We start from the raw sequence: 25,061 nt of genomic DNA on the forward strand, positions 1-25,061 counted from the left end.
TCTTGTACACTGGTATGAGTATGCTTATTCTCTAGTTATCTGGGATACGCCTTTCTCTCTACACTGCTATTAATACCCTCAGGAGCCATTTCTCCCCTTTCTCACCCAGCATCTTTATCGTATCTGCTGTGACCTTATCTGAGCCTGCTGCTTTCCCTGACTTCATTTTCCTTAGTGCCGTTCTTTCTTCTTCTAGGGTGGGCTCCTCTTCTTCTCTCATTACTTCTTCAAGGGTGGGCTCCTCTTCTTCTCTCATTGTAGGCTGCTTCTCGGGCAGTACATATTCTGTGGGGTTTTCTTCATTCAGAAGCTGCTGGAAATACTCCTTCCATCTGCCTTTGATGTCCTGTGGACTGGCGAGCAGGTTGTTGCTGGCATCCCTTATGAAGGGTGTCTGACTATCTTCTTTATCTTTCTGTCTTTATAGGTTCATAGGTAGGTACTAGGCTATTGCCCCTATGGCCTATATAAGCCTAGCCAAAAAATGTACCCTGGCTTTCGCCACCCAAGAAAATTATTTTCCTGTGCTTGTGTCGAGCAGAGCCACAGAAGTGATCCCTAGGGTGAATTTCCCATTTCCCATCCAATCATCAAGATTTTTCTTGAAGAGTGCTAATGAGGAGCTCTGTTTGACATAGATAGGTAGTCTGTTCCAGAGTATGGGAAGTCTCTGGGACAGGAATCTATCCCTCCAGCATGTTCTGTTTATTGTGGTGACAAGGTTTAGGTCCCTAGAGCGTGTAGCTCGGAGGGATTGGGATTTCTTTAAGTGGAGCATGTCCAACAGCTCTGGGTTTGACATAGCTTTGTATGTTAGGCAGAGATCGCCCCTGAGTAGGCAATATGCAATGGAGTAAAGCTGTAGTTTTTGAGACGGTCTGCATAGGGCATCTGTTTGAGGCCAGTAATCCTCTTTGTGAGGTATTTCTATGGTCTTTCCAGTTGTTGTAGATGTCTTGTGAGGTACATACCAGGGGCATTGTACTCTATAATGGGTCTAATGAGTGATGAGTAGAGGGGAACAATGACCTCTTTTTTTCTGGATGAGAATCCTTTTGTGATGAGATGAGCCACATAGAAGGATTTCCTGACCACTGTGGCGATGTGATTATCAAAGGAGAGACTACTGTCCACCTGTGTCCCAAGGTCTCTTATCACATTTTCGGCATTAAGTAGACTACCAGCTATGTGGTAGTTCATGGGTACACAGTTTTTACCAAAGGGGATGACAATACACTTTTTGGCATTGAGATTCAGGCCATGGCTTTGACACCAGGTATCTGTCTCAGTGAGGTCCTTTTGTAGTTTTTCCACATCGATAGGAGTTTCGATTATGGCTCCTAGGTTGCAGTCATCTGCAAACTTTGTTAGCCAAAGACCTTCTGTGTTAGCCTGCACTTCAGAGAAGTAGATACCAAACAGGAGAGGACCCAGGACTGAACCCTGTGGTACACCACTTACCACTCATCTGAAGTCGGATTTGGAATCCGCTACTTTCACAGTGTGGGCTCTGTCCATGAGCCAGTTGGCAACCCATCTTGTGACATAGGGATTTATACCTAGTTTAGTGAGCTTATCTATAATTCCAGAGTGGGGGATGGTGTTGAAAGCCTTTGTGAGATCTAGATAAGCTGTGTGAACCATTTTACCCTCATCTATGGCTTTGGTGACTGCTTCAAAGAAGTCAGTCAGGTTTAGGAGACATGATTTGCCTTTTACAAATCCAAACTGGGTAGTGTCCAGACTTTGGAGATTACCAGTGTCTTTGTTTATGAGTTCCACAATGATATGTTCCATGGCCTTGCAGACCAGGCTCGTCAGGTTAATAGGGCGGTAGTTCCCAGGGTCTGTCGTGGCTCCCCCTTTGTGGAGTGGGATAACCGTCATGGTGCGCCCTTCAGTGGGTACAAAGCCTGAGGTGAGGCTATGATTGAACATGGTACTTAGGTAGGGTGCCAGTTCATTCTGTAGTTCATGTAGAACGCAGCCTGGGATATTGTCAGGTCCCATGGATGCTGTGTTCTTGGCTTTGGAGAGTGTGTTTTTTACCTGTGCAGCCATGATTATAGGAACTTTGCATTCTTCCGGTATAGAGATGGGCCCTCTAGGGGGTGAGAGGGGGGTAAAGTTAGCACTGAACCTATCTGCTTGCCTTGCAACCCGATATAGTTTTTTTGTGCCACTTACTGAGTCACTTTCCAGAAGTTGGTAAAGTGCCTCCGATGCCCTATTCTTTGCTATTGCAACTTCTTTCTTAGTGTCTTTGTTAGCTTTAACCCCTTCAGTCAGCCTTCCCTTCTCCTCAACCACCTCTCCCAGATACTTGAAGCTGTCTGCCTGTTCAGCTGTCTTCCCTTCTATCTCTATTCTCAGCTTCTTCTGATTTCCCCAGTTTGCTGCCATTACCACCATCTTATCTGTGCTTTGTTTCATCCCATATGCCTTCAGTTTTGCATTCCATTCTCCTATCCTTTGTTGAAGGTCTAGCTCTGAGTCTCCTGTAATTCCACATCATCTGCATACAGCAACTTTATAGATCTGTCCCCTCTGACTTGTTTGCTAATGTAGTCCATCTCCAGTATGAACAGCAGTGGGCTCAGAGCTGAACCCTGGTATACATCCACTCTGACTGGAAACCCCTCTGTGAGGCCGAACACTGTTTGTACTTGAGTCATTTGGTCCTTGTACATAGGCTGCACTAATTCTACCAATGTTTCTGGGACTTGAAACCACTGCAGCACTGCCCAGATCAGCTTTCTTGGGACATTCTCATATGCTTTCTCCAAGTCTAGGAATGCCCAGTTGGACTCTCTTACTCTAGCTTCTTCTCAAGTATCTTTCTCACTGCAAACATCAGGTTATTTGTGCTGCCTCCTGATCCAAATCAGAACTGCTCATCTCCCATTTTACATTCTACTATTCTGCGTATCCATTTATCAGTCACCCTCTCCAGAACTTTCATGCAATGTGATAGGAGTTTCATGCCTCTGTACTGCCCACAGTTGTGGATGTCCCCTTTGTTCTTGTACACTGGTATGAGTATGCTTATTCTCCAGTTATCTGGGATACGCCTTTCTCTCTACACCGCTATTAGTACCCTCAGGAGCCATTTCTCCCCTATCTCACCCAGCATCTTTATCGTATCTGCTGTGACCTTATCTGAGCCTGCTGCTTTCCCTGACTTCATTTTCCTTAGTGCCGTTCTTTCTTCTTCAAGGGTGGGCTCCTCTTCTTCTCTCATTGTAGGCTGCTTCTCGGGCAGTACATATTCTGTGGGGTTTTCTTCATTCAGAAGCTGCTGGAAATACTCCTTCCATCTGCCTTGATGTCCTGTAGACTGGCGAGCAGGTTGTTGCTGGCATCCCTTATGAAGGGTGTCTGACTATCTTCTTTATCTTTCTGTCTTTATAGGTTCATAGGTAGGTACTAGGCTATTGCCCCTAGGGCCTATATAAGCCTAGTCAAAAAATGTACCCTGGCTTTTGCCACCCAAGAAAATTATTTTCCTGTGCCCCTGTCGAGCAGAGCCACAGAAGTGATCCCTGGGGTGAATTTCCCATTTCCCATCCAGTCATCAAGATTTTTCTTGAAGAGTGCTAATGAGGAGCTCTGTTTGACATAGATAGGTAGTCTGTTCCAGAGTATGGGAAGTCTTTGGGACAGGAATCTATCCCTCCAGCATGTTCTGTTTATTGTGGTGACAAGGTTTAGGTCCCTAGAGCGTGTAGCTCGGAGGGATTGGGATTCAAGTGGAGCATGTCCAACAGCTCTGGGTTTGACATAGCTTTGTATGTTAGGCAGAGATCGCCCCTGAGTAGGCAATATGCAATGGAGTAAAGCTGTAGTTTTTTGAGACAGTCTGCATAGGGCATCTGTTTGAGGCCAGTAATCCTCTTTGTGAGGTATTTTTATGGTCTTTCCAGTTGTTGTAGATGTCTTGTGAGGTACATACCAAAAGGGGTGTTGTACTCTATAATGGGTCTAATGAGTGATGAGTAGAGGGGAACAATGACCTCTTTTTTTCTGGATGAGAATCCTTTTGTGATGAGATGAGCCACATAGAAGGATTTCCTGACCACTGTGGCGATGTGATTATCAAAGGAGAGACTACTGTCCACCTGTGTCCCAAGGTCTCATCACATGTTCAGCATTAAGTAGACTACCAGCTATGTGGTAGTTCATGGGTACACAGTTTTTACCAAAGGGGATGACAATACACTTTTTGGCATTGAGCTTCAGGCCATGGCTTTGACACCAGGTATCTGTCTCAGTGAGGCCCTTTTGTAGTTTGTCCACATCGTTAGGAGTTTCGATTATGGCTCCTAGGTTGCAGTCATCTGCAAACTTTGTTAGTCAAAGACCTTCTGTGTTAGCCTGCACTTCAGAGAAATAGATACCAAACAGGAGAGGACCCAGGACTGAACCCTGTAGTACACCACTTGTCACTCATCTGAAGTCGGATTTGGAATCCGCTACTTTCACAGTGTGGGCTCTGTCCGTGAGCGAGTTGGCAACCCATCTTGTGACATAGGGATTTATACCTAGTTTAGTGAGCTTATCTATAATTCCAGAGTGGGGGATGGTGTTGAAAGCCTTTGTGAGATCTAGATAAGCTGTGTGAACCATTTTACCCTCATCTATGGCTTTGGTGACTGCTTCAAAGAAGTCAATCAGGTTTAGGAGACATGATCTGCCTTTTACAAATCCAAACTGGGTAGGGTCCAGACTTTGGAGATTACCAATTTCTTTGTTTATGAGTTCCACAATGATATGTTCCATGGCCTTGCAGACCAGGCTCATCAGGTTAATAGGGCGGTAGTTCCCAGGGTCTGTCGTGGCTCCCCCTTTGTGGAGTGGGATAACCATCACAGTGCGTCCTTCAGTGGGTACAAAGCCTGAAGTGAGGCTATGATTGAACATGGTACTTAGGTAGGGTGCCAGTTCATTCTGTAGTTCATGTAGAACGCAGCCTGGGATATTGTCAGGTCCCATGGATGCTGTGTTCTTGGCTTTGGAGAGTGTGTTTTTTACCTGTGCAGCCATGATTATAGGAACTTTGCATTCTTCCGGTATAGAGATGGGCCCTCTAGGGGGTGAGAGGGGGGTAAAGTTAGCACTGAACCTATCTGCTTGCCTTGCAATCCGATATAGTTTTTTTGTGCCACTTACTGAGTCACTTTCCAGAAGTTGGTAAAGTGCCTCCGATGCCCTATTCTTTGCTATTGCAACTTCTTTCTTAGTGTCTTTGTTAGCCAACCAGTAGTCCTTATTAGCCTGTTCAGTGTTTTATCTCCCAGTTCTTCCTGCACTCTTTTCTTTTGATGACTTCCTGGACTTCTGCATTGCACCACCAGCTTTCCTTATGTACCTTATTTCCATACCTGGCGGGGCCACATATCTTTTCTATAGTCCAAACACATGCTGTTATTAGGCGCTACCATTCTTGTTCAACTCCACCTATTTCCTCCTCTTCTTGGGGTGCTAGTGCCCTGAGTAACTCCTTGAACTGTTGTACTTTCTCTCCAGTCAATGTCCAGGTCTTCGGCCTGGTCTCTGTTGACCTTAGAGCCTTCGCTGACAATTGCTTGCACCTGATTGTGGCAACTAGTGGTTTATGTTGTGTATCCTGTATATAATACAGTGATAAATGTGTAGTAGTTACTGAGCTGTATTAATGCTAAATATCCTGCATATGATGCAATGATTTATGTATAGTAGTTACTGAACTAAATTAATACTGGTGGGCTGTGTATTATGCGAGTTAGATGTGTCAGTCTTCATTTTCTTTACACACACACACACACACACACACACACGGCATTGGCAACTCACTAAATCTTCATATACTAAATCAATCACAAGTGTTCTAAACTCAATTAATCGAGAAAAAAAAGACACCTATCCCCTACTAATTATATATACCAACCATAAGTTTACAAAACTGTGAGATTCCCACTCCCCGTTGTGTAGCAGTCCCCCAGAGCAAATGCCAGCATCCTGCAATGAACCAGCAGTTCGACAAAAAGTCTTCCATAGTAAATGTTCAATATAACAAGTATACAGTGAAACACACTGAAACCACAGACAGATAAATTAACTCCACGTTCATATGGTAGTGAAGAAAAGATAAATACCCTTCAAAGGTGATAAAAACAGCTTACACAACTACAATCTTGCAGTTAAAACATACAGAAAAGTTCTGGGACTTGTAAATTCAGTAATTTGGGATAAAGAATAGAGGAGATTGCGCCCATGTAGTTACTATTTGTCAAATGTCAAGTTTCATACAAATCTCTTTATATGTGTGTGTATGAAAGAGAATGTTTTTATGAGGCATACAGCATGTACACATTTGTTGTGAAAGTCTATATTTAATAACATGCTGTTTCAGATTACTGTGGTTAGAGGTGTCACGTTTTCAGATTCTTAAATGGTGACTTTGTGTAGAAGCATGACATTTTCTAAGACAAGTTGCATGCTCAAACAGTGGAAAGGAATGGACTTCACATTTCTTTGCCAAAATAAAATTTCAGTGTTGAGGCATGTAAGTTTCTTATATTATTTTGTATTATATTAGGGTGAGCAGACAGAGAATAATTCTGCAATCAAAGAAAAGTTGGAAAATATTTCTTGTTTTAAAATCTTATGATATTTGTCTATTTTCAGTTTTTTCACAGGACACAACTGTCCAGATAGGAACTCTCCTATGAAAAGATGGACAGATGGTAACCCAAACTATATTTAGACATCTGTACTTGCCATCTTCACATTCAATAAACTGTCCTAGAGTATATTCACAGTGGAGGACAATCATAAAGACTGGAGAAATTTGAGGTAGAAAAGGTCAAAGAATGAGCAGGTATAACTTGAGGTTTTTAATCTTTACGGAACTGAAAAAGGAATTTGCAGATTCTCAGAGATCCACATTGAAGGTATACTTACAGAGCTGTTCATAGGTTTATAGTTGTATACTAGGCTAACAACCACATGGGCCTTTTTAATGCCTAGCCTTGTACCACAAATGTATCTGATAAGTTTGGGTACCCCTCAGTTATTTTAAAGAGTATATTTAAGTTAGGGCTTGGATGGTCACATTTTTACAGGCTGCCTTTTTCCATCAGAAACACAAGTGCCAGTCCAAGAGTGAATTTCCAGTCCCCATCCACTGGCCCAAGTTACATTTGAATTGGGTTAGGGATGAACTCTGCTTTACATGGTTGGGAAGCCTGTTTCAGAGAAAGAGTAGTCACAAACCTGCCCCTCCAACATGTCTTATTTAAGTTAAAAGCAAGGATACTATTTGTTTTGTGGATATGTAGAAGATCCATCAAAGTGGAATCCAAGGATGCCTTATAAGCCAGGCATAGACCACCACTCAGCAGTCTGTAGGAGATGGAGTACAGGGATAAGGCTTTGAGGCAATCCGCTAAGGACATGCTGTTTATGTCCTGTATTTTTTTTTTCTGAGGAACAACTGTAGATATTCCAGTTGATGCATGTGCCTGGTCAAGTGCATCCTGAAGGGGGGCACTGTACTCAATGATTGGTCTACTGAGGCCTGAATATAGTAGAGTGATGATTTACTTGGGCCTAGATGCCATACACTTGCTTATAAATTATTCAACATAGAATGGTTTTCCTACTGTCTTTGACACATCATGATCATAGACCAGGTTGCTGCCTGTATGTGTCCACAAATCCCTGACTGTTGGGTCAACTCTCTGGGATGTGTTACCAATGAGTTAGTTTCCAGGTGAAGTCAACTTCCCACATGACAGGTTTATATATTTGTTGGCATTGAGTTTTAGACCATGGCCGTGTTATAAGTTGTCTGTCTGTTCATGGAAGATATTAGTGTCATTGGGAGATTCCATGACTGCACCAAGTTGGCAGCTGTCTGCAAACTTGGTCAGTCAGAGACACTTGACACTGGCCTTGACATCAAACAAGTAGATGCCAAGATGGAGCGGACCCAAAACTAAGTCCTGAGGGACTCCAGTAGTGACTGGCCTCCTTGTGGAGATGGACTCCACTATCATAACTTATTGGGGCCTATCTGAGAGACAGCTGGCTAATCAGTGGATGACATAGGGATTTATAGAACAAATCAGTGTTGATGCAGTGGTCAACACTGAGGCTGTGAGGTATCCAAAAAGAAGCTAACAGTTGTAGGTGAGGATGTCCAAGAATGCCAAACAGTTCTAATTTTATAAAGTGCCTCAGTTAGGGCTCACCAATGAAAAAGCTGTGACAATCAAGCAATTCAGTGTAAAGTAATGTTAAAAGCGACCTCGTGTTAAAATCTCACAGTTATTCATTATACAAAATCATTAGCCATAAAATATAAGACCACCTATGCAAAAAAAATTCTAACAAATACTATTATCAAAAACTTGATGTTAGACCACTAGTAACAAAAATGTATATATAATAAATACACACACAAACACACACATGTATATATATATATATATATATATATATATATATATATATATATATATATATATATATATTTGATTACATCAAAAGTTCAAAAGACTGAAAATCAAAATATCAAAAACAATTTTAATGCAGGCAACAAAGTGCCTCTGCACCACTGATGTGGGGGGCTGCACCCCCACACCCCCTGCTAATTATATATACCAATGCTGAGATCACAAAACAGTGGAGAAAGAGCAAATTGCACTTTGATTTTCAGTCTGTTGAACTTTTGATCTTCTGAAGGGGACCCACTCAGAAAACCAGCATGCTATATTCTGTAAATACAGCAGTGCAAAAATATATCAGAAAATTTAGTGATGCCAAAAAGGCCAAATAACTTATGTTGTAGAAGCAGATGGCTACAAACAGGTTTTGCCCACTGGTGACACCATCTGCTTTTACAATAAAATAAATTATTTGGCTTTTTTTGGCTATTTGGCATCACTAAATGTGCTGATATATTTTTGTTTAAGTTACTGCTGCATTTACAGAACACAGTGTGCTGGTTTGTTGGGTGAAGTTCTGTGTTTACAGACTGAGTGCACCTATACAGTGATTCATACACCTGAGTTTTTTTTTGGGGGGTGTGTATATATATATATATATATATATATATATATATATATATATATGTTTATATTTTGTAAAACAATATATGTTAGATACAAAATGTGTGAATAAATAAATAATTGGGATAAAAAAATAAATTATTTAAGAAACATACTGTTAACATTTTACAGTTTAGCTGCCCTGATTTTCAATACAGATAAAATCGAAACAGTTTCATTCAATCCAGGAGGATTTGAAGCATTCAGTCTCGGTTGCCATAGCAATTTCAAACATTCTAGTTTGTTTTTCCACCGCTTCCATCTAGTGTAACTATAAAAAAACAGGAATCTTTTAAAATTGTTACAAATAATTTAGTGCTTATAAAGTGAATTATTATATCTCCAACCCCATCGGAATTACCCTTGACATTCCCAAACAAATTGCTGACTCCTTCAATAACTTCTTTACTGAAGTCATCCAGTCACTTGCTAACTCTCTACCTCATGTATCCTCTAATCTGCCCTCCTCCTCACATACCTCATCTCCCATTTTCCAACTCTGCCCTGTCCCCACATCCCTCATCTGTACCCTCCTTTAAAAACTCAAACCCTCTACCCCTTCAGCAGACCATTTGCCTTCTAAATACCTTCAAATTGCCACCAAAGTTATTGCCTACCCAATCTCTATCCTTATAAATAGAACCATTATTGAAGGTACTATCCCAGCCATCTGGAAAGTTTCACATATCATCCCACTACATAAAGGTGGCAACTCATCAGAACTTTCAAACTTCCGTCCAATTTCCCTCCTCTCTCCAATAGCAAAAATCATAGAAAAATGCATCCACATAGACCATCTTCTTCAAAATTCAAATTAGCCCCAGCCAGGCTGTACTGACCTTCTTTCACCGCCACCACTACCTTTCCTTCTCTTTTCTCTGACACATCAAAAAAAACAGTAACAATAATACCCTGTCCTCTGCTATCTTTATTGATCTTCAAAAAGCATTTGACATGGTTAACCATCAGCTACTGCTGAATCTTCTCAAGTCCCTCTCATTTGATACTCAAGCATTACAGTGGTTCAAGTCCTGTCTAGACAATAGGCAACAGGCAGTGCTATGGGAAAACACTCTATCCTCCCACCTACCTGTCACCCTTGGTGTACCCCAAGGATCCATATTAGGCCCTCTTCTGTTCTCTATCTTCATAATTGATCTATCTATTAGTATTCAACAAGCTGTAACTATAAAATATGCAGACGAATCCACGTTAATATCTTCAGCCACAGGGCAGTCTGAACTGCAGTCCCTCACCCAAAATACCTTTGAGCTTGTAGAAGAATGGTTTCTACAGTGGTGTCTCCTCCTTAACCCCAAAAAGACCAAACTCTTGCTCTTTACTCCTACACAAAAGTCCACCCCCACTTAACTTAGCTATCAAATCTAAAACTGGTACAGTCATATCTCCTGACACTACTACTAAACTCTTAGGAGTAACTATTGACCACAGCCTTAACTATGATACTCACATCAACATCACAATCAAATCAATAAACTGAAAACTTGGCTCCCTCTACAAAATAAAGCCCTTCCTTACTACCTTAGCTAGAACTACTATTGCCCAAACCCACCTTATGTCTACTCTCTTTTATGCCTCTCCTGTATATACAAATCTATCCAAATGCAACATCCACAAGCTGGCAGCCTCTTACAATAATATTGCCAGATTTGCTACCAGCTCCCCTTTTAGAACACACCACTGCCTAAATCTGAAGCAGCTTGGTTGGCTTGAATTCCACAATCAAATTTTATTTCATCAACTGAATATTGCACATAAAACCCTTTACCACCCAGAAAACATACCAATTCTCACTAGTCTAATCTGCCCATATAAAAATCTTACAAACCTACGCTCAGCCAATAAACTTCTGGTGTCCATACATAAACCCAACAACAAAGCAGGAGATTCCCTTTTCTTTAATACTGTGGGGAAAAGTTGGAACCTACTTCCCAGTGAACTTACATCACTATCATCAACTACACTCTTCAAAAAGAAACTAAAACAATACCTTAAAAAACATTGGCTATGTCCCTGTTCAAACCCTGACTAAGACTATCTCTGTCTATTTACAACACAATCAGTCTTCCCAAGTTTCTTACTCACCATCTAGATGCTCTAGTTGCTCATATACACCTAAGATGTAATTTACCTCTTTTCTGTCTTCTGAGTTTCTCCCTCTCCACTTACTCTTCCAATCCTGTTTTTCAAATACCTGATCTCCCATAGTCTGCAGAAGGCTTTCTTCACACAACATTCACAAAATAAATAAATAAATAAATAAATAAAAATAAGTATTACCTTATCTTATTTTTGTGCTATTCTTCTGTTCCATCAATCTTTGCTAAATTACCTTAATCAACTGTTTTTGTCTAGCAACCTATCTGCATCTGAAGTTTAATGTTCTGTAACTTATTACTTAATACTTTGTGTGTCTAGTTTGTTTTAATGTGGAGCTTTTCTCCCCGGGCCTCTACTGAAAATGGACATATATCTAGCTAAACTAGCCTGGTCAACAAATGTAAAATAAAATAAATCTCTTGTTTTAATATCATAGTTAATGTTTATAAATTTTTCTATGCAAGTCTCTCTCCATTTTACCTATGGAAAAATGAAGAACAGGTAGAACATTTTAGCTAGGTATATTACTCCCTTGGTGTGACAGTTCCCATATCTCAGTATAATTTCCACACTCCCCCCATTAAAATCCTATTTTCCTGTAAAAATATATTTATATTGGGAGCAACATCCACAATGTTGTGTTCTGTTATTCTCAATTTGATCAGTGGGGTTGTGTCTCAAATTGTTTTGGAGTAGTTTATTTATATTTCTAGCTGTTTTGTATACAAATGGTGGTCCTCCACCTGTTATATTGAAAACTGCTTCACTAGCTTTAAAAATAACCCAATTTTTATAAATAATTTCTCTAATTTTGTCAATTTCTGTATTGTACTCAGTAACTATTGCTAACTCAAATGCCTATAGGGGGACTGCTGATTAATTCTTTCCAGAACACTTTCTATTAGCCTAATAAAGGCCTAAAGCTAACACAACTTCTACTTAAAACTTTCCCATAAATCTTAGTAATAAAATGCTCAGGATATCCCCTATCTTTAAACATTAGAGTCAATTTTGCACTTTCTTCCATGAACATATTATCATCAGAAATCGTTCTAGATGATCATATAAATTGTCCCATCACAATTCCTTTCTTAACAGTATAGGGTGAAAACTTAAGAAATGTATAATTATTACTAAAAGTAGGCTTACTATATATATATATATATATATATATATATATATATATATATATATATATATATATATATCAGATTTAAAACCTTCATTTTTTTCTTAAAAATTGCAACAACCAAATATTTTTTTCTTTCACCATGCTGTATGTAGGTGAATTTCAAAAAAATTGTAGTCTCATTTAAAATATTTTACAAATTCATCAATTTCAGCTTTTTGCCCAATCCATAAAATAAATATGTCATCCAAATATCTCATATATAAGCACCAACAAGGATAGAAGTCAAAATGTAATACAAATTTCTTCTCTCAAGTATATAGGGCAAGATTAGCAAAAGTCACAGTACAGGCTGCCCCCTAGCTACTCCTCTCAACAGTTAATATATTTCACCTTCAAAAAAGATGGAGTTATTCTGTAGAACAATTTCTGTGCTTTCACTAATTGTTCTTATGTTATTAGTAGTCAAAAAAATCTAGGTCCAGTAGTGCTTCCTGAAAATATTCCATCCCTTCCTTACATGGAATGCATGTAGAAAGGTCCACTACATCATTTGCTAAAAAAAAAAATCTGTTGTACACATTGTTCTTTCCTAAATCTAGGCCATTGTTAATCATTTCCATTTTAATTTTTTCCATGGCTTTGCATATCAGAATTGTGACAACCATGGGTCTGCATTTACTGGGATAAGTAGATGACCTACACTTCTGCAAACGGAAGACTGTTGTAGTACTCCATTCACAAGGCAAGAAGTCTATCTGAAGGCTACGGTTAAATAGTGACTTTAGAGGTCCTGATAGGTCATGCTTCATGCTATTTGGCAGGCATCCCCGGATATTATCTGGGGTCATCAATCTAGTTTTTGAGAGTGCATCGAGGACCTGTTTTCTAATGATGATGTCATCATCCTCCTCCTTCTTTTTCCCATTTTCTGCATGGGGTCAGAATGTTGTGCCAAGTGTTGCCACTTCTCTCTATTCAATGCCATTCTCTTGACCACCACTGAACTCTTGAATTTGGTTGTTTTATAGTGTGCAGCAACTGTGCAGTGATATTTTCTGGTTTCCTTGTGTTACCTGTGATGACATGGACCTCCATTTGTTGTTTACAAGAAGCTCAAGCATGTCATCCTGTTTGAACAGCCTTGAGGAATGTTTGTTTTTGATGTAAACCAAGACATCTGCACCTTTATTCCCTGTCTGTGCAGTAGTTTATCTAAATGCTTGGAAAGTACTGTAGCTCTGCACTGCCAAGGCACTGTCAGCTGCTTTAAACCATGTCTCAGTAATTGCACAAATATCTGCATTCTCTAGGGTTAGAAAAGTTTGGAGAAATTGGAGTTTCTTGTTTAGATCTTTGGAATTCAGCAGTAACATCTTTAGATTTTGCTACGTCAAAAGGTTGGTTAGTTTGGCAGTATCTGAAAAGGTACTAAGGGGAAGGACAATGCTTTACCAATAGTCAAAAGTCTAGATGGGACGGTGCAGATGGCAAAGCAGCATGGTGGTCTGACCATATCCACCCATGCTGACAAATATTGTATCCCCTTGCAGTGACTCCATATAACAAACCAAATATTAAAGTCAATCGTCTTCTGTTCGTATTGTGGGATTATCCTTGAAGAAAGTAGAATGCTGCTTAGGCCTAGGCTAATACCAGCCTGGGAGACTCAATCTGAGAGTTCCATCGTGTCTCTCTTTATATAGTCCAGTGATGTATTTCTCAGGTTATTTACACCCACATGGACTATAACTGAAATGGTCCTTGGTGTATCACTGTTGTGCCACAGAATGGTGTAGCAAACAAAGCCCTGAGTTATTAATAGAATTCAATACACAATGGGATAGCACCCTGTATGTAGTCTGGTCCCATTTCATGTGCTTAGTACTACATGTTTGGACTACAAATGCAGATGACGGTGCGGTGGTGTAGCAGTAGCATTGTTGCCTCACAGCAAGGGGTTCTCCGGTTTGATTCTTGGCTGGGGTGCCTTCTGTGCAGAGTCTGCATGTCTTCCCTGCATTCATGCGGGGTTCCTCTAGGTGCTCTGGTTTCCTCCCACATCACAAAGACATGCATCTGGAGCATTTCTCCCTGGGCCTGCACTGAAAATTGGCTTCATTCCAAGTCAGACTTTCCCAGTAAACAAATGTTAAATAAATAAAGTAAAGATGATCTCCCCATAATTGTATATTATTCAAACACAGTGTACCAGTAGAGTACGGGCCAGTGTCTGCTACATAAGGTACAGGGCAGAAGTTCTTACCTGCTATGGCTAAATTGTTGTGTAGCACATCAGTGCCTAAAAATGTATACATACATAAATAAAATCTGTCCTTTATATGGTAAACAAAATTCTACTGGCAATGGAAATCCCTGAGATGCAAGCAAACCAAATTTGTCTCCACTGCTCATATAATGCTACTGTTAAGTTCAGGCCAATGGGAACTGTTAGAGTACCAGATCCCTTCATTATCACAATATGGTAATTATCCTATTTGTTTTAACCCTTATTTTCATAACATTGACACTCATTAGATTTTTTTGGTCTGTTTCATGAAAGATTTCTGAAAGATTTTAAGGACAGTAATAAATCTGATATTTTATGTTATTTTATTCCAAGTCTGGAACCCAGGACCCTGTACAACTACAGTCACAGCAACTAACCTCTACACCATCTGAGCTGTCATGAACAAAGTAATTTGTCAAATGTCTTTTCTGCAGCTGCCAGTGTAGGGGCCTAACAAGAAGGTTTTCATCTGTATTTCTGAATGCATAGGCTAGCATCAAAAATGTAGAAATATTTTAATGTTGGGCAGTAGGGATCATGTAACAGTTTATAGGTTAGGGGATTCTGCAGCAAGAAGATCCTTCCCTCAGCAGGGAGCTACTTACATTTGTAAATGGTCATACAGTGATGCTCATAGAATGGTATAAGACTGAGGACTTTGATTTATGTTCTTTGAAGGAAATTAATATTTTAGGCAGAATGAAATGCACAGATCAAGAGGGAATACTCTAGCCTTCACAAAAGAAGAATGCTAACAATGGCATGCTTCTTTGTGGATTAATCTCCAAGATACTTTGAGTCCAGAATGAACCTTTTGAATCTGATTTTGTATGTTATGCTAACCCACTTTCTGCTGTGAAATTATAGAGGCATTTCTTTATGAAAGACTCATGGAAAAGAAGTAAAGTTCTGGAGATATTATAAAAACAGGTGAGGTAAATGCAACCTGCCTAAATTTTAGGGTCATTTTTGAGAGTGAAAATTAGGAATGCCTATGCCATGAGTACTATGTGCTCTAGCATTTTTGTTTGCTGCTGTGCTGAACTATGATCTATGTCTATGAAAGATGGTATAGAACTCTAATGTACCTAACACAGTGAGCAGAATGCTTGTACACAGCTGGGATCTGGGCTTATGAATTCCATCCACATCAAATTTAGGTAAGGGTTTGACACAATTCTAAAGAGGGGAATGGCAAACAGAAAAGCTAGAAGAAAGGAAGGACATTAGATTCTTGGTAGTGCAATGGGTAGATGTTCATTTGTAAAATTGCTGTATGGCAAAACACATTGGGCAAGATCAGTAAAGTAACCAGTATTTTTTTGCACATGGCTAAAAGCCCTCTGTATTTCCCATGCAAGAATTTTGACCTCTGTACACACTTCATTTAATTCTGAGGTCACATCACTCCAGAAAAAATATTAAACATTTTCAAATTGCTCATTTCAGGCACTGCTCTTCATGAAATGCATATCAACATAAAGTTGTTTGATGCAAAAAATATATTTTTTTACTACTTTCTTTCTTTGTCAGACATTTAGGCTGTTTATAGAGAGAAAAGCAGGATTTCATGACATTAGTTTATGGCTTGGTCATGCTGCATTTCTTTATATTGATTACTTTTTAATAGTGGATGTAACGCCATTAACTCTCTGTAATAGTGCCACTATATAATCATTGTTTTTCTACATTATTCTATAATTAGTTTTCACTTTCGATTAATAACAGAGGGCTCAATTTATCATTCTTCTGTCTGGTTTCCCTGGCAGATGAATAGCATTAGTCATGCAGGGCTAGCCACCTGGCAGTGTAAATGTTGTCTGTAGATGCTTATCAATGTTGAACTGACACCACAACCCCATGTGCAAAATGGGAAAAAAGGGTTGTGGTTGGCTGGATGGATGGATGCAGTTCACTTGTGATGACATAATGGTTTACAACTAAACAAAAAATGCAGTAGATGCACACACACACACACACACACATATATATATATATATATATATATATATATAGAGAGAGAGAGAGAGAGATAGATACAGATATGCATACACACACACACACACACACACACACATATATATATATATATATATATATATATATATATATATATATATATATATATATATATACACACACACACACACACATATATATATATATATATATATATATATATATATATATATACACACACACACGCACATATGTATATATATATATATATATATATATATATATATATATATGTATGAGTCTACCTGATAACGCCAAAAGCTGAAAATGCCAATAACGAGAACACTGACAACGGAGATAACCGACAGTTAAAAAGCCTGATGCTGAGAACACTGACATGTTAAGGTAAGTGTGCAATAGTGACAGACTTTAAGGTTAGGGGCGGGTTAAGTGAGTTACGATTAGGGTGCAGGTAAGGTAAGTGTGCGATAGTGACAGACTTTAGGGTTAGGGGCAGGTTAAGTGAGTTAGGGCGCGGGTTAGGTGAGTGTGCGATAGTGACGGACCTTAGGGTTAGGGTTTGGGTTAAGGTTAGTGCATAGATAGTTGTGTATGTAAGGTTTAGTGTAGGTTTGTAAGGTTTTTGGTGTGCTTGTGTTGTGTGTGTGTTTTTTGAAAAGGGTATTTGGTTTGTTTTTTTGATTGTCGTGATTGTGGTTTGTCGGGCATGTGAAGTTTTGTGTTTTTGAACTGTCGGTTTTGTGGTGCCTGTTATCTCGTTGTCGGTGTTTTGGCATGTTGGTGTTTTCAGGTAGACCCATATATATATATATATATATATATATATATATATATATATATATATATAGATATACATATATATATATATATATATATATATATATATATATATATATATATATATATAGGTACACTCACACACACCTCAACAATTTGCTTTAAGGTAGTGAAAATGGTTCTAAAAAGAGGCCAAATAAAATAATTACAATATATTCCTCTGAGAAGTTATAGTAGTACCAAAAGCTTAATAAGTTATAGTAAGCTATAGAAAAATACTGTTAACTAATGTTAATAGGCAGCTTATCAAATGGGCCTTTATAAATTATCTGTGCTTGTCATATTCAGACAGTCTTTCGATCATGATGAATTATATCTTTGTGTTTTCAGTACTGCTTAAGTACTGCTTACTTGATGAGTTTATCTCATTTTCTTTAAGGAATGAACACAAGCCTCAGTGAAATAAGCAAAGAACAGCCACTGAAACACTCAAGAAGAAGTTTACCATGCATGGGCAAAAGTCAGACACATCCACAAAATTTGAACAGACACTTATTATATCAATCAAATCGTGTGCAGCCCCAGCCTATAAATGCAGGAGCATCCAAAATCAATGCTAACCAGGAGAAAGGTATGTATCTTTGATTTTTTTAATGCTTTAGATAATCCTCCCTGTTGGCAGATGTTTTGCACATTAGTGACATGGGCAGCATTTTCTAAACGTGTGTTTTTTGAACTAAGAACTGATTTATGCTCATTATGCTGTTACTGCAACTGTGATTCGTTGTGGTTAAGGTTGTCTAATTCGTTAAAGAGCCGTTCGCCATTTATTAGAAATCTGATCCTCTCCATGTGATTAGAAAATAAAAGTATTTTAGCTGCTTAAAATTAGTTAATTGATGCTGAGATTTCCTTTGATGTTATCTTATTATAAGTAATTACAAGTTTCAACCATCTGTAAAATGGTGTACCCTTAGTGGTAACCTTTATGAATCGGCTTTGTGACTGCTTACAGTCCTGTTATAGTGATAAATACATGCCAAATGTCCAGTGACATTTCCTGTTTCTGTGTATTGTAATTTTATCCAAGAAATATCATGCTTAGTTCTTCCTTTCGTATTTGCTTATTTATTTATTTATTTTATTTATTTATTTTATAAGAGATGTTCAACAGACTTGGCAGACTTGGTAAAGAAATGAGCTAGGGATAACTGTACAAGGAAAAAAAAAGACAAGTTCAAAGTATTATTTTGGTTTACCTGGAAAATAACATCATATAAAGATAACTGTACCACACAATGGTATTTGTATCAGGTATGCCAGAGAGTAATAGAGGAGCTAAATAAATTACCATTTAACTTGAGGTAGGTTTACAGTTAGTGAATTAACCTCTGTTATAAATCCTGGTAATAATAGGAAAACAGTCCAGACATCCAATGGAATGATTCACTGATGCAGTAGTACAGTCAAAATTTTAATTTACTGATGGGATGCATTTTTATACTTGCTTTCTGTACAGAGGTATAACATAGCAGAAATCTAAATAAATGAGTGACAGAGAATAACCAGCAGTTTGCATCATGAATGGAAAGCTGTAGATACCAGTCAGTGTCGTAATTTTCCCAAGAATGCTGATATTTGACATTTCAGCCTTTGTATCCACAGTCTAATTATGGAGGTATAAAAATAATCATTGATTGATTTGCCTGGTTGATGTTATTACATAGAGTATCAGAAACATAGTAATGTTATCAGTAGAATGAGAGAAGGCATGTAGTGATAAGAACAGATTATTCAATACTCAGGTCTATTCTCCTGTCAAATTTTCATTAAATTCAATCTTTTTCCATCTTTTTTATAATTTCTCTAAATTGGCTAAAATTTCTCCAAATGTTATATCACTGTCATATAAGCATACTTTTCAACCTCTTAGAGCAAAAAATACTGGGCAAAGCCTAAAATGATGGGGGGACAAATGGGGACAGATTTTAAATAGTGCTCTTACAAACTTAGAAAGTTGATAGAATAATAGGTTTTGCATTGGCATGAATTTTCTGAAGGATGTGGAGTCTTAAACTCAAATGTTTGTCATTATTTAAAGACTTCAATCCTCAACTATTTCCCAGAAAAGTACAGATTTTAAGAGGAACACACCAAAAACATGAGGGAAACATCTGGACATTTTGCGAACATCTGTACAGTTGAGAGGTATGCATACAAGTTGTATATATTCTTAACCAGTGTTTTCACATTATGTTTAGTTTGCTTTAATTGTTTAACCTGTAGATTGTTTTATTGATTTTATTGTATTATTTTGAAGATTGTCTCAAACCACCACCAATAAATGAAGTAAAGCAAGTAAAAACACTGAAAAAAACTTTCCAGAAAGGACAGAGCCAAAAAATGGTGTGAAATAAGCACTTTTGTTCTTTATTAAACAGAACTTCTTCATATTACACACATTAAAAAGCCACAGTCCTTTAAAATGTGAACTAACCAATCACAATGCTTGGTGCAGTGAAGGCTGAATATTTAAAGGAACAGAACCTTGAATTCAACTTACATCACCAAAATATGTTAAATAGTAACCGTTTCTCTGATAAAATTTAACAGTCTCAACAATAAATACAGTAGACTTTCTCTTATCCAGTCTCTCTGGGGCTGGACCTCAGGCTGGATAAATGAATGGCTGGTTAATCAGAAAAAACATGCAAAATAAATTTATAGGTTATAAATCAGCTAGAATAACAGGATTTGTGATAGTATGCATTTTTCTAATGAGTATGAAGTCTAAAATTCAAATGTCTATAATAATTTAACCCAGTGGAGGTAGTTGTTATTCTCTATTTTCTTTTGTTAGGGCTAAATCAGAAATTTGATGGCTGGTTAAAGAGGAGGCAGTTTAAAGAGAGGCCGGATAAGAGGGAGTCTACTGTACTGAAGAAAAAACAATGTTACCACTTTGCTCACAGCTGGAAGTAAAATGAAACACAATAACACAGTGCAGCATTCAAAGTATATCTGTTCTAATACATGATAAGCTAGACAGAGAAATCCTGTCATTTAAACCAGGGGCTTGTGTTACATTCCATAATGCCTGCCAATAAACTTCTGTGGTCTCCAAAAAGGCTGACCAGTTACCTCCTTGTGGTTTAAAATTAATCTTTTCCACCACACAAAAATTGTTAAAGCTAGTGCACATACCAGCATGTTTTACTAAGGCATTAGAAACGTTCTTAGTTTTAATAACATAAAAATGCTGATATATTGTAGATTTCAAGCTTTTCTCAGTTTTTCTGATGTAAAAGGTAGGGTAGGATAAGCATGTTCCCAAGTAAACCACACCATCAGACTTAACAGTCATAGGAGCCTTCTATACTGCCCTCTATACTATTTACTTTAGGATAATTGTCCACCACAATAGTGAATGTCTAATTGATAAACCAACACTGTTTACTGGACCCACATGTTTTCATACCTTTTTCATGGGGTTGCATAAGGGGTTTGTGCTTCTGGCATTCAAGTATATGCTTGATAATCCTGCCCTTTTTATACACACTTTTTGGGTGTTTTCCAATTTTTTTCAGTTAACCTAAACACACTGAAAACATGGGTCCAGTTGTTATCAAGCATGAGCCCTAATAGTACCATTGTTGTGGTGATAAGATAATACCATGGTGTTGAAATACTTATTATCTGACCCCTTATTATTGTTAGGTAGTTCTGAACCACATAGAACTGGCCCGTAGTGGGTATGCCTGTATACCTGCATAAAGGTAATCAGTCTGTCTATCATGGTAAGACGGTATTTCTTGTCAAGGAACATTTTCTTGAGATGTGTCAGCTCACTATTGAAGACATTGTCATCTGTAAATAGCCTAGATAGACAAATCATTTGCCCTTTAACAAGATTTTTCTTTTGCCAGTAAGGATGGAACCTGTTAAGATGGAAGTAGTTGTTACAGTATATAGGCTTCCTATAGAATGTGGACTTATTTACACACTTACTGTAATTTGTGTTCACTTTACCATCCAAAAAATGACTTGTGTTAACCTCAACATGGTGGGTAAATGATGAAAAAGTGGTGGTAGAGCTAATATATTCAAGGAAAGAACTAATAGATTCAAAACTAGTTTTCCACAAAATTAGAGTCCCATCCAGGTATCCGAAATATTTAATAATATGATCTTTAAAATGTGAAGGAAAAATGTAGTTCCTTTCCTGCCACCAAAGTATAATATTGTCAAAATTCGGTGAAGCAGAAGCCACCATTGCTACTCCCCTTATCTGTTTAAAGATTTCGTCATCAAACATAACAAAATTATTTTTAAGTACCAGTTCCATAAGTGAGTGTATAATCTGTATCAATTAATAATGCAGGGAAGTACCCATAGTCAGGGCTTCTAAAAATATGTTTAACTCTTCTTCATGTGGAATTACTAAGAATAAATCTTTAACATCAATGTATAAAAAAAAATCTGCAAACAATTCACTTAGACAATTCTTTCCAGAAATGCCATGAGCCAACTGAAGCATGCCGTTTGTCTCAAAAAAACTTTAGTTTGTGGTCCACAAATTTAGCTAGAGGATCTGTCTTTGTCCCCCTAGCAGCCAGTATGGATCTCAATGGAGGGTCAGACAAATTTTTGTTCACCTCCGGGATACAAAAAATAGATGATATGTAGGTCTTTTTAACTAGAAAATAATTCATTTCCTCAGGTGGAAAAGAAAACTCCAAAAACAGGTAATTCAAAGCCAAAACAATTCCGTCATATGCTATGTTTAACTTGTCACAAGAACTAGAGGTAAAAAATGTTCAGTCATGCAAATAGTTCATAATTTTACCAGCATAGGTTAAATAGACGAATCCCTCCCAATCTGGTTTCATTATATGCAGTTTTTTGTTGCTCTTAAGTTCTTCTAACAAGATGGCCTCCTGTTTGGTTCAATTCTTACATCTATTAAACTCATGAAACCTAACCCTCAACTCTGATTCGTAAAGTCTTTCAAAAATGGCAACTGATGGTAGGAGGGGTGGCTTAAAGGTGCTTTTCCTTTTCAAGTCAGGAGGCTTATTCAAACCAATAGCATTGTCTAACAGCAAGCTTAGACTGATTTTTCTGCTGAACATTTTTAGTTCTAATATAGTGTCCACCAGATTATAATTATTTGTAGGAATAAAAGTAATCCTTTAGAGAACAATTCCCCATACTGCTCAGTAATTTGAATATCACTATAACTGAATATTATAAAACCATTAAATGTACAAAGAACAGTACCTTGGTCAATGTCCAGAACAGTTCCCAAGTTCAAATTCATTTCTTGCCTCTTCCTTTCTGCATCCTGCCTCTGGAGGTATTCCCACAACAATAAATCATATTGGTACTCCTGTCCCTCTGTACAGCCATCTTCCTCAAAGGGGGTCTGATAGGTGTCATTGAAGAAAAATCATCTTAGGACTGCTCCAGTACCCCATCTTCCTCAAGAAATTCCATGTTGGTCCCCTTATCCATGGCCATGGGTTTCCCTCCAACTTCATCGCCAGGAAATTTACTACAAGGGATAGGATATGCCTTTCTGTTGTCATAGTCCTGTTGGTATCTCCACACCTATTGCTCTCTCCACAACTTGTGTTGTTTCCATTTAATAATATCATTAGAATGCTGGACCAGTCATGGAAGTATTTTACAGTAACCATCCTCAAACAAAGAAAATAATCCTTCCTGCTGAATTTCCTTCTGCAGGGAAAGGATCTCCTGCTTAAGTCCTTCTAGTGTCCTTAAGTTATCTTTAATAAGTAACTACATGAATTCGATACTGGTTCAATCAAAAACATCTAATAACTCATGCTGTAAAATAGAACCTGCTTTAAGCCATTAAGAAACTTAAAAAGTCAAAGCCCTTTGGGTCTATGCTGCAGTCCTATAGATTTCTGAAAATAAACATTGTCTAACTGCAGTCCCTGATATTTCTAAAGTAATTTTTTCAATCTAAAAAGTTTTTGCCTTAAAGACTCACCAGCATCCGTTACAGCATGGTTATAGTTCTGTACAAAAGACAGAGAAAAGTCCTTGTTAAATCATTCCCTTCTTTGATCATTGTTGCCACTCGCTTCATAGGAAACTGGATTAAAAAAGTCATTAATTAAAGGTTGACTAGAATGGCTAGGCTCCCTGTTCACTACTGCAGCATAAGAACAGGGTAAAACATCACAAGTGCTGCTGGAACATTCAGTGCAGTTATTCTCGGCCTTCTGTGTCAAAGTAAAATAATCTAACTTTCCAGAAACCTGTGTAAGCACAGCTAGCAGTTTTATGACTTAAGTTGCCATCCTCACTCAAGTAAGAAACATTGGCACTACCATATGAACAACCTTCTCCCCATTCAGTATCAGACATGGCTCCAAATCAGCTGCATGGAATGATAAATCACAACTACACTCAAACCGACACTAATAAAAGAGGTAAACCAAGTAAAAACACTGAAAAAAACATTCCACAAAGGACAGAGCCAAAAAAGATGTATAAATAAATGCTTTTGTTGATTATTAAATAGGACTTCTTCCAATTACACACACTAAAAAGCCACAGTCTTTTAAAATGTGAACAAACCAATCACAAAGCTTGGTGCAGTGAAAGCTGAATATTTAAAGGAATATTACCTCAAATTCAGTTTACATCACTAAAATATATTAAATAATAAAAGTTTCTCTGATACTAAGTAACAATCTCAACAATAAATATGTAAGAAAAAATAATGTTACAACTTTGTTTACTGCTTGGAATAAAAATGAAACAAAATAACACAGTGTAGTATTCAAAACATAATCAAAGATTAGAAACAATAGATAAAATTTATATTGTCTGTCATACTGGAGTGTAAGTTCATTTGATGAGGACAAAGAAAGTTACAAAAAGCAATCAGAGTAAAGAAAGATTAAACGTGAAATTAACCTGATCATAAGAATAGTAAGCTCTAGCATACTATATCCCTTATTAAAATATTTTAATATGTGCCTGTAACAGTGTTATACCTGAGGCAGTTTTTCTGTATCCCTTATGCTCCCGTATAATTCTGTATGATATACATTTCCTCTGAATATGGAATAGCATAGATCCCTCCTGACCTCTGCAGAAAGTCAGTTTCACTTAGACAGAGCATGTTTTTCTGACATTATAGACATTCACCAGCAATTGCACAAAGACAATCTGAGCATTTAGTAAATGAAACTTAAATTATTTCACCAGTGAGCCAAACCCTCTTTCCCGTGTAGAGTTCTCCTGGAGTAGCCACAGCAGTCTTACATAAAAAAAGACAATACCTAGGTAATGCATTCCCTATCCCAGACCGCCCACCCCCACCTTTGGGGACTTAAAAATAGAGCACTTTTGTCTGAGTCAAGGCATTGGTTAGCATCACTGAGCTCTGGCATCTTTGCATCTGTCTCCAGTATTGGAAATGGCAGCATTCAGCAGAGCAACTGACCCCTGCCTGCCCCCCAGCGTAATAAAATTAGACTGAGTGTGGTCCTTCATGGTTTGAGTAAAGGCTGAGCATAGCTAGCGTCCAGTCAAACCACTTCTCATTTGGAATTAGTTGATTTAAGTTATAGTCTCTTATTATAGAAGCTCTGCACAGTCCTCTGAAGCACTGACTCAAATAATGTAACTA

General features: G+C 37.9%; 1 protein-coding gene across 1 annotated transcript in view; it reads left to right on the forward strand.

Annotated features, from left to right (window-relative positions):
• The window catches only part of ANO3 (anoctamin 3), a 3,574,693-nt gene that overhangs the window by 1,488,663 nt on the left and 2,060,969 nt on the right, over positions 1 to 25,061 (forward strand). The window contains exon 3 of the mRNA XM_044059352.1: positions 17,829 to 18,020. Within this exon, the coding sequence (XP_043915287.1) occupies positions 17,829 to 18,020 (192 nt within the window). The remainder of the gene's footprint in view (positions 1 to 17,828; positions 18,021 to 25,061) is intronic.

Source organism: Protopterus annectens, chromosome 17.part0 (assembly GCF_019279795.1).
Source record: "Protopterus annectens isolate FY-2018-M chromosome 17.part0, PAN1.0, whole genome shotgun sequence".
Classification (NCBI taxonomy): domain Eukaryota; kingdom Metazoa; phylum Chordata; order Ceratodontiformes; family Protopteridae; genus Protopterus; species Protopterus annectens.